This window comes from Rhipicephalus sanguineus, chromosome 4 (genome assembly GCF_013339695.2).
Source record: "Rhipicephalus sanguineus isolate Rsan-2018 chromosome 4, BIME_Rsan_1.4, whole genome shotgun sequence".
NCBI lineage: Eukaryota > Metazoa > Arthropoda > Arachnida > Ixodida > Ixodidae > Rhipicephalus > Rhipicephalus sanguineus.
Genome location: NC_051179.1, coordinates 13,941,807 through 13,956,237, shown reverse-complemented (window position 1 = coordinate 13,956,237; position 14,431 = coordinate 13,941,807). Strand labels below are relative to the sequence as shown.

General features: G+C 45.7%; 1 protein-coding gene across 2 annotated transcripts in view; it reads left to right on the top strand.

The window, feature by feature from the left end:
• The first annotated feature begins 417 nt into the window (after positions 1 to 417).
• The window catches only part of LOC119389436 (zinc finger protein 879), a 93,172-nt gene continuing 79,158 nt past the window's right edge, over positions 418 to 14,431 (top strand). The window contains exons 1-2 of one of the 2 annotated variants that reach the window (XM_049414429.1): positions 418 to 459; positions 3,865 to 4,023. Coding sequence is in view for 1 of the 2 variants with exons in the window: in XM_049414428.1 (XP_049270385.1) it covers positions 10,556 to 10,580 (25 nt within the window). In the remaining variant the exon portion in view is untranslated. Of the gene's footprint in view, positions 460 to 3,864; positions 4,024 to 10,493; positions 10,581 to 14,431 lie in introns of those variants that run through there. The other variant, XM_049414428.1, reaches the window with a different exon arrangement.

Sequence of the window (14,431 nt, the reverse complement as noted above, 5' to 3'; positions counted from 1 at the left end):
CATAGCGTCGCACACAGAAAGCATTACTTAAGTTGAGAATGTCCAGCTTGTACGTATCGTCAAAGCTGCTGCTCGCGATGAGCCACGAGTGACCAGCAACAAGATGTGAAAGGCGGGAGGGCGGAGTGATTGAAATAGACAATAAGGTGACGCTTCATCTTTTCAGCCCTACAACCTAATTTGGATAATCAGATAGATTACACACTTCCGGATGCGCCACCGTTCCTATGAGCCGCTAATTCGGTAGTCGTAAATACTTCACCTTGATATGCGTTTTTCCAAGCGGAAACATTCACCGCTTGCTTCAAGAAGCTTCTCTGCACGATTGTACGGCATAGTTAAAGCTCTCCGATGAATGTTGTTCGAATTATCGCAATTTTCTTTTCATTTCTGTTCTTTTTTTTTCGCAGACCAAAATCAACGGCTCTGAGCACCATGGAAGCCCGCCATTGCAAAAAGGTATGCCACTTATTTCTTATATGTTTTTACAACTTAGCTGCGGCATTATTGGTCGCAGTATTCTTTGGTTTAAGTAAGAGCCAGTTTCTTTTCTGTGAGTCTCATTCGTGCGGACCTTCTTTTTTTTTCCGATACTCTGTTTGAACAGCTTGCGCCAAAACGCTTGTTTTGTGGACTTCAGCGCGTTTATTCTTAGCACTGACAGCGTATGGCGCAGTAATTCACCAGCAACCTAAGCTACTGGCATTGGTACATACACACTTATCATGCCTGCACTTCCACTTTGCTACACGCAAGGAACTAATCAGAAAGAGAGGAAAAAGTTTATTATGATATGAGAGGCAAAACGCGTCGCCTTACGTGCATTTCTCTAGCCAGCCACGTTGCGCAGCGGAAAGGGCAAAGGAAAGAAAGAGGAGAGCGATGCATGACGATAAAGGCAGAAGGAATATGCAGCACACCTAGCATTCAAGTTTAATGAAAGCATTAAGTCCAGACCTGTACTTGTAAAAAAGTCAAGCAAGGATGGAACGGCGTGAAAACTGTATCACAGAAACACTCAGCTAAATATAAATCGAAGAAGGGGTAGCTGAAAGAAAATCAGTGAACAACGTTACGAAAACGCATGGTCAATTAGACCGCGGACACCTAAAATTTTCTTTCCGCTGACGGTTACAGCTGAGTAAAAGCAAACTTTGTATTGTCCAGCGCCTCCACTTCGTCGCATATCGTGTCTGACTGCAATATTTTCGGATTGCTGTTCGGTTGCGATGTTTGTCTACCCTTGTAGACTCGCCTAGCTACTCTTTCCTTTTTGTACCTTTCTCTCCCTAGGCGTAAAGCTTCTTCTTCTTCTTCTTCTTCTTCTTTTTGATATTGTGGCTGTCAACGGACTGAAGCCGGGAGTATTCGAATGTCTCATCTGGTATGAAATGAACGAAAGAAAGGGCGTGACAGAGTGGCGCGTTTTTTGTTGGACATAACGGTATTAAGGCAACAGATAGTCAAGCCGAGGAAATTATAGCAGTTGTTATTTGTTGCTCTTTATTGAAATGTAGCAATCACGAGATACAGGACAATGAACGATGACAAAAAGACAACTTGGTGGTGGGCACCGCGCCCATTGACGACGAGTTGCTACCGGTGAAGCCGAGCAAACTGCTTGCGCGTTGAGTGCCGCACGGTATGACATTTGGTATGAAATTTTTTTGTAAACATTTTTGTAAAGTCAAGCCTAAAACAATGAGCAGATACGATAATTTCCATCAGCCTTGCAGTCCTGCGCCAGTGACCGGAGAAATGCTAACGCAGGGAAGCGGGGTTACTGCTGCGTTATTTACGCTTAAGAGTGGGACGGCGCGACAATTGCATTAGTGAATTAGATTTGAGCTAATTCTCCCTGAGCCTCTATTAGAATCCTAATCCAATACAACTACACAATGTGTGGTCCTTCAACCAGGTTGAACGACTGAGGTCAGCAGGATATCCAGACGGTGTTCTTGTATCTGTAGCAGAGGGCAAGCTGAAGAAACAATCAAGAAACGGAAATCAGTCTCAAGAAAGAAATAGAATTCGCACCGCTGTCATTCCATACGTGCATAACACATCTCACCGCCTATGGAAGATTGGCAACCGGAACAGAATCAGAGTGGTGCTCTCTGCTCCTGAGAAGCTAGAACGGCTTTGCCAAATGACGGACCCATTTGAGAAAAAGAAGTAGCTGTGCAATATCAAGCATCGGGACCCATTTGTACCGTGTGTATCAGAAGTAGTATACGAGGTCCCATTATCATGCGGCTTCAGCTACATCGGCCAGACTGGTAGGTGTCTGAACCAAAGACTCGTGGAACACAAGAGAAAGGTGGGGAACTAACGTGATGGCAGTCTTTCGGTGCATTGTCATGAGTGTGGGTTGAAGAATGGAAGGCCTTGTAAACCATTGTATGATATGTGTAAGGTGGTAGCTATATATAGAAGCCAAGATGTGAGGGACATAATAGAGGCGGATTTGATTGCAAAGGTGGGATCAGTCATGCGTATGCGCACCTTCCATTATCTTGTCGTCTAAAGAAACACAGTTTCTCAGCACGTTCACGTAATATCACCAGTACGATTTTGTGACGTCATGAAAAAAAAAAGAGTTCATATTATGCATTTTTGTAAATAAATGTCAGTTGGAAGTAAACGCTTGTGTTGTCGTCACCTCCCTTTGTCCTTGTTTGCGCGCGTTTAAGAGATCGGTGATGGAAAACCAACTAGCCCAAAAATCAGTGCTCCTTCAATATATGACAACGTCTAAAACGGCAATATTATCAACAGCAAAAAAAAAAAAAAAAAAACGCTTGTGTTGTCGTCACCTCCCTTTGTCCTTGTTCGCGCGCGTTTAAGTGATCGGTGTGGTCCCGGTTTCGCTGTTACCGTATGCGCACTGCTCTCAGGATTTTCACACAGTGTGCTCACAACTGCAAGCATGTGAGGGCTGCTTACGGCACGTCTTTTAACGTTAAGAACAACCTCTCATGCATTTACACTAGTTTAACTTCATACAGTTCCTCCCCAAAAACTCACGAACGCAAAGTATGTCTAAAGAGTGCTTTGCCACTGTACACCACTTTGACCGTTGCGGCACCCTTTACAGGGGCAACTGTCGCTAGTGGGCAAGCGCTGTCGATGAAGAATCGCAAAAAATAGCAGTTTCAGCAGCGTCTGCCGTACCTGTTCGTAAGATGACCTAGTTGTCCAATTGCCACTTCGTTCTTGTTCGTGTGATAAGATTGCCTCGTAGTGCGAGCTAAGATCATGGCACGTTTCGGACGACTGCGGCTTTAGCTTCACCGCCTTGTGAAGTCAGCCGAAAAGACTAACGCATACTTAAACACTCGCATGGGCTGGCCTCGCATTGTTCATTACAATGCAGTACAAGGATTCCTCACTTTACGCGATATAGCGAACGCAGTTGTAATGTCCTTGAGTGTGAAATTTACAGAGAACTTCACTAAGTTAGCGGATATTGCTTACCATGTTTGAGTGATATACAGAACCCAGTGTGCGAAAAACCAACGATAAACGAGATTTTTTTTTTCAAAGTTACTTAAGGCTGATGTCTTACCTGCCGTGGTAGCTTGGTGGCTATGGCGTAGGCCTGCGAAGCTCGAGGCCGTGGGTTCGATTTCCGGCCACGGCGGCCGCATTTCGATGGGGGCGAAATGCAAGAATACCAATGTACTTAGGTACTGTGCTCCTTAAGGAACTCCAAGTTGCAGAAATTAATGCGGAATCTCTCATTAGGGCGTGCATCATAACCATGTTGCGGTTTTTGAAGCTAAAACCCCAATTCTTCTTTTAAAGTCTGTTGTCTCAGTTTTAACAATGTAACCTTTGTGGATGTTGTGATCTCTTTTGAAGCATTTTCTCAGCGTGAGATCGAAAGATGCAACGCGACCTCATCGCTGCGAGCGGCGTCTGCAGAGCCTCCGGCACCGCTATACCCTCGCAGCCTGCTGGCAACTAAACCCGGCAGTCCGGCGGAGTCACCGCACGGATTCCAGCGGTGGAGCGCCTCAGGTGAGTTTTAAGGCGAAAGCCTTAGGTGCCTCATCAAACGCGAAAATTGACTGTCGGCCTCAGCAACGTCGGCTTCAACACGAATGATGCAAAAGAAGATGATGTCACAGATCGCCATAATTTCTTATGTCAGCGTGACGTCACTACGACGTAGCTTAATGTGACGTCACGTGACGGCTTCATCACGTGACATCATCGCTTGTTCAAAAATGCGCCGATTCCGGATGCAGTGCAAAAGCACGTTAGGTGCACAAAGCTTTCGGGAAGGGGTGGGGGGGTGGGTGGTTAGTACATCAACGTAGACGAAAAGGAAGAAGGCTTTCGCCTTCGAGTTGTCTTAGGCGAATGCAGGAGGGTCCCTGTGAATATTTTACACCCCGACCCGGCTGGCGTGCTTCCGTACCCTAAAGAGCGCAGCAGCGAAACTTTCGGTCGCTGTCACATTCGTGATACTCACGTGACCTGTCACGTGACGTGAGCAGAAACGTCACGAATGACGTCGTATCAACGCCAAATATTTCAATGAAAGAGAAAGGCTCGTGCATAGCGTTGCATAAGTACCGCTATTTTGCCAGTGTCACTGGTTGACGCGTGTCACGGGGATCCAGTGACCTACGCCGTGCAGCATCACTACTGTCAGAGCCAGAGTCGAGAGCGATGCCATACCAGTGATGTAATACGTGACGTTTCGGGTGAGGTCACGTGAGTCCCGCATGTGACAGCGAGTTACGCCACAGCGCTCTTTAGGGTACGGAAACGCGCGCCCGGCTGACGCGAAGCCAAGACATTCACAGAGCTTTCCTGCGACTTGAGCGGGACCTCATAGTCCTTTTCACAGAAGGCCCCCTGGGCGCCGCCATAATCCTCTCTGGCCTGCGCTAAAGACGCGTGACCCCCCAAAAATGCACCGCCGAGGTTGTGACGTCTGCCTTTGTACTCCCGTGCGCAGCCCAGCATGGCGCCGTTTTTTCTCTCGCGTGAAAATGTGTATATATCAAAGTGATAGGGGCACACTTGTGTACAAACCGTCACACTACTGCTCGTATACCGAAGAATCGTCAGAGATACTCAAACCACGTTACAAGTAAATTTAATACCATTGTCGCATTGTATTCAGCCGCTGTGTGGTCTAGCGATTATGGTGCTCGACTGCTGAGCAGAAGGTCGCGGGATCTAATCCTGGCCGCGGCGACCGCATTTTGATGGAGGCGGCATGCTCGAGGCCCATGTGCTTAGGTTTAGGTGCGCGTTAAAACACCCGACGGTCAAAATTTTCGGAGCCTCCACTATGGCGTCTTTCATAAATATATTGGGACGTAAAACGCCAAAAATTAATTATTGTCGCATTATGGTTACTTTATTGCAGTATAATAATATGTGGGGTTTAAGGTCCCAAAACCACGATATGATTATGAGAGACGCCGTAGTTGAGGGCTCCGGAAATTTCCACCACCTGGGGTTCTTTAACGTGCACCTAAATCTAAGTACACGGGCTTCAAACATTTTCGCCTCCATCGAAAATGCGGCCGCCGCGGCCGGGCTTCGATCCCGCGACCTTCGGGTCAGCAGTCGAGCGCCATAACCACTAGACCACCGTGGCGGGGCTGCTTTATTGCAGTAGTAAGACTGCTTAGACGTTAAACACTTGTTGATTCTTTGAGGGATTCACGCGCACTTTTCAATTGCTTCATTCTTCCATGGTTTCTTTAGCGAGCTCCTGTTGCGTAAAGCACTTGGTTCAAATGTATCACGAGGTTTCGAAATTGTTTGTTTTGATACCTTTGTTTTGTTGCCTCTGGTCAAATCCCAGCATTACAGCTCACTTGGGTACAAACGTCGACAGGAAAACAAAATGTCACTTAATGGTTTTAATTTTCATGAATTTCCCGCTATTACCGATGTCTCCCTTTGTTTACAGAAGCGCTTTAACCTCAGACATTTTCAAACTTTTATTCCAAGTGAAAAGAACTGTGCCATGTCACCATCAAACTGGGCTTAACAGCTATAGTGTGTCGGGGCGGAGTGTTCCTGCATCCTCTGTAGAATGTTTGCGTCAAAGGTTCTCTCACGTGTGCCAAAACACGCTCTTATTCGGCTTTATTTCTCTATGGTGGGTGAGTTATAGCCTCAGTGGCGATTGGCGACCCTTTTTGAGAGACTAACTACCAAAGTAAAATCCAGGAATAGGTCTGGTAGCACACAAATTAAAAAAAAAAAGTATACGTGTCTACGAGGCGGCACTACGATGCAATCTACGCCTCGCCTTAATGATGTCGATATTCAGATGTGTCTCTGACGTCACACGGCATAATATCGTGATCGGGGCCCATTTCCGTTGCCGTATTCTTCGGAGAAGGTACACGATAAAATATAACCTCTTACGAGGTCAGATGCCAGCCTCACCAAGCCCGCCGAGACACACAACGGTACAGGTACGACCTCTGGCTTCAGATGCGCATTAGAGCTTGCACAGCGTCTGTAACTCAAGCTTCTCACCAAAACTGGCATCGCCATTCTCAAATACAGCGCTGTTTTGCTGTTTAAAACGACCTATGGCCAGGATATGTAGCTTTACAACGAGTACGGTGTTCGAGGGTCATAAACAAGCAACCCGTGAAACAGCCCGCGCGTTTGTGCAAAACGTATTCGCGACTTTAAACAGCAACTTGGTAGTCGATTTCGCGTGAGAAAAAAAAAGGTGATGCACCTACACTACCCAATGCTGTATGATAACATCCTTGAACAAGTGATTTGTTTTCTTAGTTAAAAAAATAAAAATGCGTACTGTCTAGTAACTTCAACAAATCTTTAAACGTACAAGAAAACCAGCTTTCAGCCAAGTAGCTTTCAAGAAAGCAAGGAATTACCAGTGGATTTCAACGTGCCAAAGCAACAATGGTGGGGCTATGAGAAACGTCTAATGGTGGACACTAAGGTATTTTTTACGACTAGTGTTCTTCTATATGCGCTAGTGTTGAAGTGCGCAAGCGTCTTTGTATTTTTGACCCCATTAAAATCTCGGGAATCGAACTCGCGACCTTGTGCTGAGCGTATGCCATGGCCGTTCTGAGCTCCGCACCCATTCGGCAGCGGGGAGCCCGAGAAAAATGCTTGTCTCGAAATTTTACATGTTCGCTCCAACCATGAGGTTACCCGCGATGGTGGTCTAGTAATTATGGTGCTCTACTGCTGAGCACAAGGTCACGGTATCAAATCCCGGCTGCGGCGGCCACATTTCGATGGAGGCGAAATTCCAGAGGCCCGTGTACTTAGATTTAGGAGCATGTTAAAGAACACCAGAAGATCAAAATTTCCGGAGCCCTCCGCTACAGCGTCTCTCATAGTCATAACATGGTTTTGGGACGTAAAACCCCAAACAATTACATTATCAAACTAGGAAGTTTTCCTTGTGCTAGTGCGTACGTACCACACTGAGGCTCGCACGCAGCCGCAGTTGTCAGTAGGAACGGCAATGGCAAACCGCGTTCGCGCATGACCGAGCGTACGGTGCGTCGAAGTGATCCGTTCCGCTTCGGTTATTATTCATCAAAGAGCTCTTCCTGCTGATTGGCGCCTCAGGGGCAGAGGCTGGTCACCGTTGTCAATTAAGCTGATGGCCAGCGCCCGCAGAAAGAGCGGGTGTCGACGCTGGACTACTTGGTTTTACGAAGGAAAAGAAAAAGAAAGTCTCGTCGTGTGGCCATGCCGAGCTACTTCCTTCCTTTGCCGAGAAACGCTGAATATCCAATGCGATCCTTTCTAGACATCTTTCACTTGGGACGGAAGGTGTTCTTCTGACATTAGATGTTTAAGGCTGTATATCTAAACTAAACTCTGCGAGAAAAGAAACTAAACTCTGCGAGAAACTAAACTCTGCGAGAAAAGAAAAAAGAAAACACTGCACACGCGAGAACAAAAAAATACAAAATGCCATTTCAGTAGTACCATGAGAGAAGTGGGTTCGAGAGCGTAGATGAGGCACCGAATCGGCCGATGGCAAGTCTTGTATGGGTCGGAAGACGAAATTGAATCAGGTGTGATGTATAGTAGAAAGGGGCGAAACTTTTTGATACGACATCGCCATTTCTTTTTTTTTAATTTTGCGTACACTCCACTGCCTACATGCTAGTTCAACGCGTTGGCTACTCAGTTCAGAGCGTTTGCATAGGCAGAGGAAAATAGAGGCAGGATTCTGAAGTGATAGGATAATCTTACTCGCGCAGAAAAGAGAGAGAGAGATGAATTAGTTAATTGGGAGTGGCAGGTATGTTACCACTAGATTTGACCAGAAGAAGCAGCAAAGCTATCAGAGAAGGGTGACGATATTCAAATGTGCCGCAGCAGCTCCCATTTAGAGACTGATATTAATCGGTGAAACGAAGTTATAAAATTTCGACCTGACTGTCTCGCTGCTAAACAGCTGCTCAACGTAAGGTTAAGGCTCGAAATTCACGCTTCGTAATAATATTATATATGTAAAATACTTTCTACAACATCACGTGCCTTCATTGTTAGGATATATATAATTTTGAATAATTCGCTTGTCTATTGTTTGCCCGCGTGTGTTGGCTTCACCTTTTGCTTCAGCGCATAGTGGCGAAGTGCTCTTTGGTGCCGTTTCTTCTAATGCATTTACAGCGGTAGCTACCCGTTTTGAGACTCACATTTCAGTTAAGCGTTGAACATGGAATAGACTTCCTGTTACCACTTGGCAGCGCAGCAGGAGTCCAAGTATTTTGCTAAATGTCACATCTCCCAGGCATAAAGATAACGCCGGACACAGAGACTTGACACGTAGTTTCAAATATTCAGCTAGAAGTATTATATTACTTTTAATATTATTACACTGCTGTGTAACGGACTCGTGCTCTTGTGTCGGGGATCGCTACTTTCTTTCACTGAAGTGGTTTCATATATACTATTAAGCTAACTCAGCTAGGACCACTCGTTTCAATTTAATTGTTCACGTATATTGAGTACCCAACTTTTGTTAGCCTATACAAGTTTGGTAAAATTAGAAGTTATTTTAACTTCACAGTGATCTTCTACCAGCGACAAGTATTCGTCTGGCTAATTAAATACTATCTTTGCGATCAACAACACGTTATTTTCTATAGCGCACACACTTCTTGTTGTTACATGTCGTTTATCTTAAGTGCTCGTTTCTGTCAGGTAAACATTAGAAAAAATTGTCAGCAATGCCTGAGAGATCTAATATAGTCATGCTTTCGGACAATCAGATGAATAACTCAGGCAATTTCTGAGAAATTTCTGGACAGAGGTAAGTCATAAGCTGATCCGTTATGAAAGTGATATGTGCCCGGTCTTTGCTACCGATAATGACTGGTGTAGTATCGATGTCATATCGATGTTATATCGAAGGAATCCGGCACTTACGAGCATCAAAGGCGACGCCTTTCACACCACATCTCTTTCTTTTGTTCCTTTACGAAATCCCGAATGATTTGCTGGCGTGTGTAGGCGCCTTGGTGAACTTGATAAACACGCTTGATTGAGTAAGAGTTGTTGCTGGGCTAGTTGGTTGATGTCAAAGGGATACATATTAGCGCAAACTAGGAAACAGGGAGTTGAGAAAGAAGTAGGAGGAAGCAGAAAGGACTTAACGCCCGTCCTTTCTGCTTCCTCCTACTTCTTTCTCAACTCCCTGTTTCCTAGTTTGCGCTAATATGTATCCCTTGCACGCTTTCATTGCTGTCATTCGACAACACAGGAGACCAGTTTACTCGTATCCATTGGCGCGTTAAGGTTTGCGCAGCTGCATAGTTGAAGGAGGTGTCCGGGGCTGCGTCCTCCTGATCGACATCTTTAATTCAGCGCTGCCTGCATAATGGGTACTCTGTAAATGCGCGGCGATCAATACAGTTCGACTCGGCCGCGCGGGAATTAAAGTTGATTACTGGTTTTGGAATCAGAGCAGAGCTGGCTCCTTGCTTAACTGGTTGAATAACTACGTCTGTCAAGCTAGACGGTTTGTTGACTAAGTCGCCGACACTCAACGATCAAGCGAAACAAGCGTATAAGTTCAGTCGCATGTAGTATAAGTTCAGTCGCACATTCTTACGGCTTTGCTATGTAACGTAGCTATAGGTATAAATGATTTTTCGCACTGTGGGGACACGGACGTTCAATCTACGGGTTTTTATAAGGCACGGCTAAGCGTCATACAGAGTGCAGGATGCCCAGCTCAGACTTGATGACAAAGCGGAGAGGTGCGAGGATCGCCATTGACCGTGCGGCCAGCGCCCACCTAACGCTACAGCGCCACTAGTGGCAGTTATCGCCCAACGGCGATAGCTCACGGTCAGCCCGCGAGCTCGCGGCGCGGCGCAGCCACCGGAGGGTTCCCTAATTTGACGCCTCGGCAACGCGGCTTCAATTCCGCGCGAGTTGTGCAGCGGTGCCGGAACGCTTTTCGTTTGCGCGCCGCCCTGCGCCGCGTGTTGTGATCCCGCCGCCCGGGGGCGCCACATCGGAGCTCGGCGCGAGCGTGCGCGCAGGGCGGCGCGCCGCCATGATGGACAAGCAGCCTTCCCCAAGTAAGTAGTCAAAGAGAGCAGCCCTTTGAAAAAAGAAAGCCGTGGCAACATAAAGCGAACGCGTCGGGCCGCCTTCTCTTTTCTTTCGCGCCCCGCGAGCCGCGCGCGCCGCTGCATGCAGTCGCGGGCTGCCGGGCGTCGTCTGCTGCTCAGCGCCATTATTGCTGTCGAGTCGAGCCCGGTTGCTTGGGCTCGGCCGCCACCGTTGTCGCCGTGCTTGCTACGCGAGAGCCTCGAATGCACTGTACAGCCTGCATCGATCGCCGCTTGGGCGAGACGCGTGATTTTCGACCAGGTCGCGAGGCCAAAGAAGCGACGTCTTCTTCGTTAACGTGCGTAGCTGGCGGAAGGTAATCGTCAACTCTAAAAGAGTTTGCGCCGATGCCGAAGCAAGAGCCGATGGCGGCGCCCGGCGTTGGAATCGGCTCGGAGGGAAGGATGGCCCGACGCGTGCCTCGCTTTGACGCTGGCGAGAGCGCTCGGGCAGTTGTGTCGCGCGCCATGGCGAGTGGAACGGAGAGCTGCTCTTCACCGCAGTACACGCGTCCAGTGCAGCGAAGCTCATGCGCAGTGCGAAGGCGAACGATTGTTTGGAAGTTTTTAGCCGATCTGTTCTGAAGACAGAGGCAGTCAGAAAAGAATTAGAACACCGAGATATGAAACTAGAGCAGAGCGAAGTGTGCAGTTCGGTCTGTGCGGTGGTGACGAATATCAGGTGGTGACGAATATATACTAATATAGCAGCAGGCCGCTATTTAACAGTAAGTTCTTAATTCCGCTAAGAAAATGTGGCATTTTCCAGGATATTTCTTTATATACTGACTGCATTACCGTGCTGTTCGATGTCGTTTATACGTTTACAAAGAATTTCTAGAAGAAAAAAATTCAGTATAAAATGTTTTTTGACAGCCTTTATTCAGTATTTTGTAAATCCTCTTCGGCACTTAGCTTTGAGGGATGATGACAGAAAAAAGAAAAATTAAAGATCAGACGTCTGGCATGTCTAGAGCCGCTTATAGAGCGAGTGGTTTGCTGTAACTTCTTACCTCGAAGCCGAAAAAAAAAAACGTAAAATGGTTTGCGTTGCGATTGGTAGAAGTGGTTGTGCTTTTGGTAGCGTTCATGCATCACAGAAGCCTGCTGTACAGCTTAACGAACGTTAAAAACTAAGATAAGAAAAAATGAGAATAAATGATGTTCGTAAAGCGGGAGAAGTGTACCGGAATATATATATACAGTTTGCCGCCTTGCTGTGTGGAAGGCTGATGAGAGTCGGAAAGACAAAAAATAAAGTACTGATCCCGTCATTTCGATAGATGTGAAATGTCAGATGCCCGTGTACTTAGATATAGGTGCACGTTAAAAGACCCCAGGTGGTCTAAATTTCCGGAGCCCTACACTACAGCGTGCCTCATAATCATATAGTAGTTCTGGCACGTAAAACCCCAGAAATTATTATTAGTTAGAAAGAAAAAAAAGTTACTAAGAAAATTTGTTAGCTTACCAATTGGAACCGTATTTTGTCATTGTTATTGACATACTCTCAGTGTCATTATGACATTGCAGGGACGAGGGGGAGCTCAATGTTTGTTCAATATAGCAGACTTAAACAACAAGTATGGTCAGGATGGCTGGCGATGGACGCGGGAACGCGATTACATTTTTATGATGTCTCCAGTACGAACGAATACATGTGGGTCCTACAGAACTACACGTGAACTATTCAACAGCAATCGATGAAGCGTGGCACATAAGACAGAAAAGGGGTGCTACAACTCGGGTTTCGTAAAAAAAAAATCTTATTAAGAAGGGATAAGCGATGTAGTCTTCGTTCCTAAGAAGCCTTATAGAAATCAGAGATAACTTTGCTACGGTTACATTGCAGTGATTTTCACAAAGTTAAACGATTAGCTTCTTTTTCATACCTTTAGCAGTTCTCCAGAATTTATGCCAGTTGCATTGTCGAAGAGAAAGAGGCATATCGTTAATAAAAACTATATTTTGCAATTGCTTTTCGGTTTTAAAAAAGTTCTTGTTTGAAGAGGGCATGAAGTTATGCCGAATTCTCACTTGTGAGACCGATGACGGGCTTCTGAACAAAGCGCTCACGCGAATTCGAACTCAGCTAGGTGACAGAGCTGGTATCTCCCACTTTGTTCGACAGCAAAGTTGCAGTTCAAGGGGCAGAAATCCTGAGGTTATAAAGAAAGCTGACTGTAACAAAGATGTGGAAAAAGAATTCGTGGCCATTTGAAAACAAGAGCCTATGAAAATATAAGCTGTCACTGCAACTAGACTTGCCCTTTTTTTTTCTGCCTGGAATACCTATTGCGGCAAGCCATTGCGTGTGACGTTGTGCTGCTACCAGAACAATAGTTCTCTTAGTAGACCAGCAGAGTAGAGTCACTAGGCGTACTTGTGTTCTGCGCGATGGACAAAAAAAATCTGTTAATATCATTGGGCATATAATCTCGCTTCATGTGCACAGTATTCACGGACTGTAACCGAAAATTTAGGGCTCAGTAATGCACGTACTTTCCTTTGCAGCTTGTACAGTTCGTGTCACAAAGGCGTAATTTTGACTCGAACATTTACATCAGAGCCAAAATTACCTTTACCTGCCATATTTGCAACGAATTGATGCGGTTATCACGAGGAATAGCTCATATGAACCCCCACCCCCTTTTTTTCCCGCGAAAACAAATGTTAGACTGAAAGGTAGTTACACTTGATCACACAGCACTTGAATCGTTTAGCACTTTACTGAAGCTTCAATTGACACATATTGCAACGGGTGCCTTGCATCTGGAAAAACATTTTTTTTTCTGTACGTAAGCACGTAACAAACTAGGTTTAAGACTGTGTGATACTCTGTAAATGGTTCTTCGTGCGTAACTGCCAAATTTGTCCATTAGTTATAAGTGAACTTGTTGCGCAACTTGCACCTGTCAATTCAAGGCTGGGCAAAGGTACTTTGAAATTGTATCGTGATACGATACAAGATACTCAGGCAAGAAGTACTTGAGATACAGATACAAGATACTGTCGCAATATTTGTATCCGATGCGATACTTGGCAAATGTATCTTATGATACTTGGATACATTTGCAAATTTGTTATTATATGTCCATATAATGTAGCAGCAAACGCCTACGCATGAAAATGTCTGCGTGAAAATTTCTTAACTGCGATCAACTTTGTTTCATTTGAGTGAAATGTCTGTTAGTATCTCAAGTTTTGCCCATCATTCTCAAAGTACATTAGTTTCCTCCCGAAACAACTTGTTGGGGTTTGTTTTACCTTCTTAGCAGGACAGCTCTGTGTACACTTCGCTGACAGCGGTTCTTCTTTGTCATTTTTGCAATTGATGGAAGTCGCTGCTCAGCTTGCCGACCTGCTAGCGGGTTGCCATACAATCACAATAACTTCAATAAGATGCCTTCGCACGATGGCGCCAATACCGATGTGGACTCTTACCTCGTCCATAAAAGACCGTTTGCGCAATACCGAATCACTGGACAGGTGTATACATTAGCAACAACGCTGGTAGTGACATTGTTTTGTTTTTTGTTATTTTTCTTGTGACGCGTTGTGTATACCAGGGGTCCCAAACACGCGGCCCGCCAACCTTTCACTAGCGGCCCGGCCCGCATATATGAAATTCAGTGCCAATGGACTATTGCCTGAAACGGCTTGTTGGGACGCTCATGAGAAAAACGGAGTATTCGGTATAACAACGTTTCTCGAATCCCCTTCGTAACATCTTTATGATGGCTCCTTATAATTTTTATTATTACAACGCGAACTCAATTTCGCTATTTTACTAAGCGGTAAGCAGAATGTTCTGTACT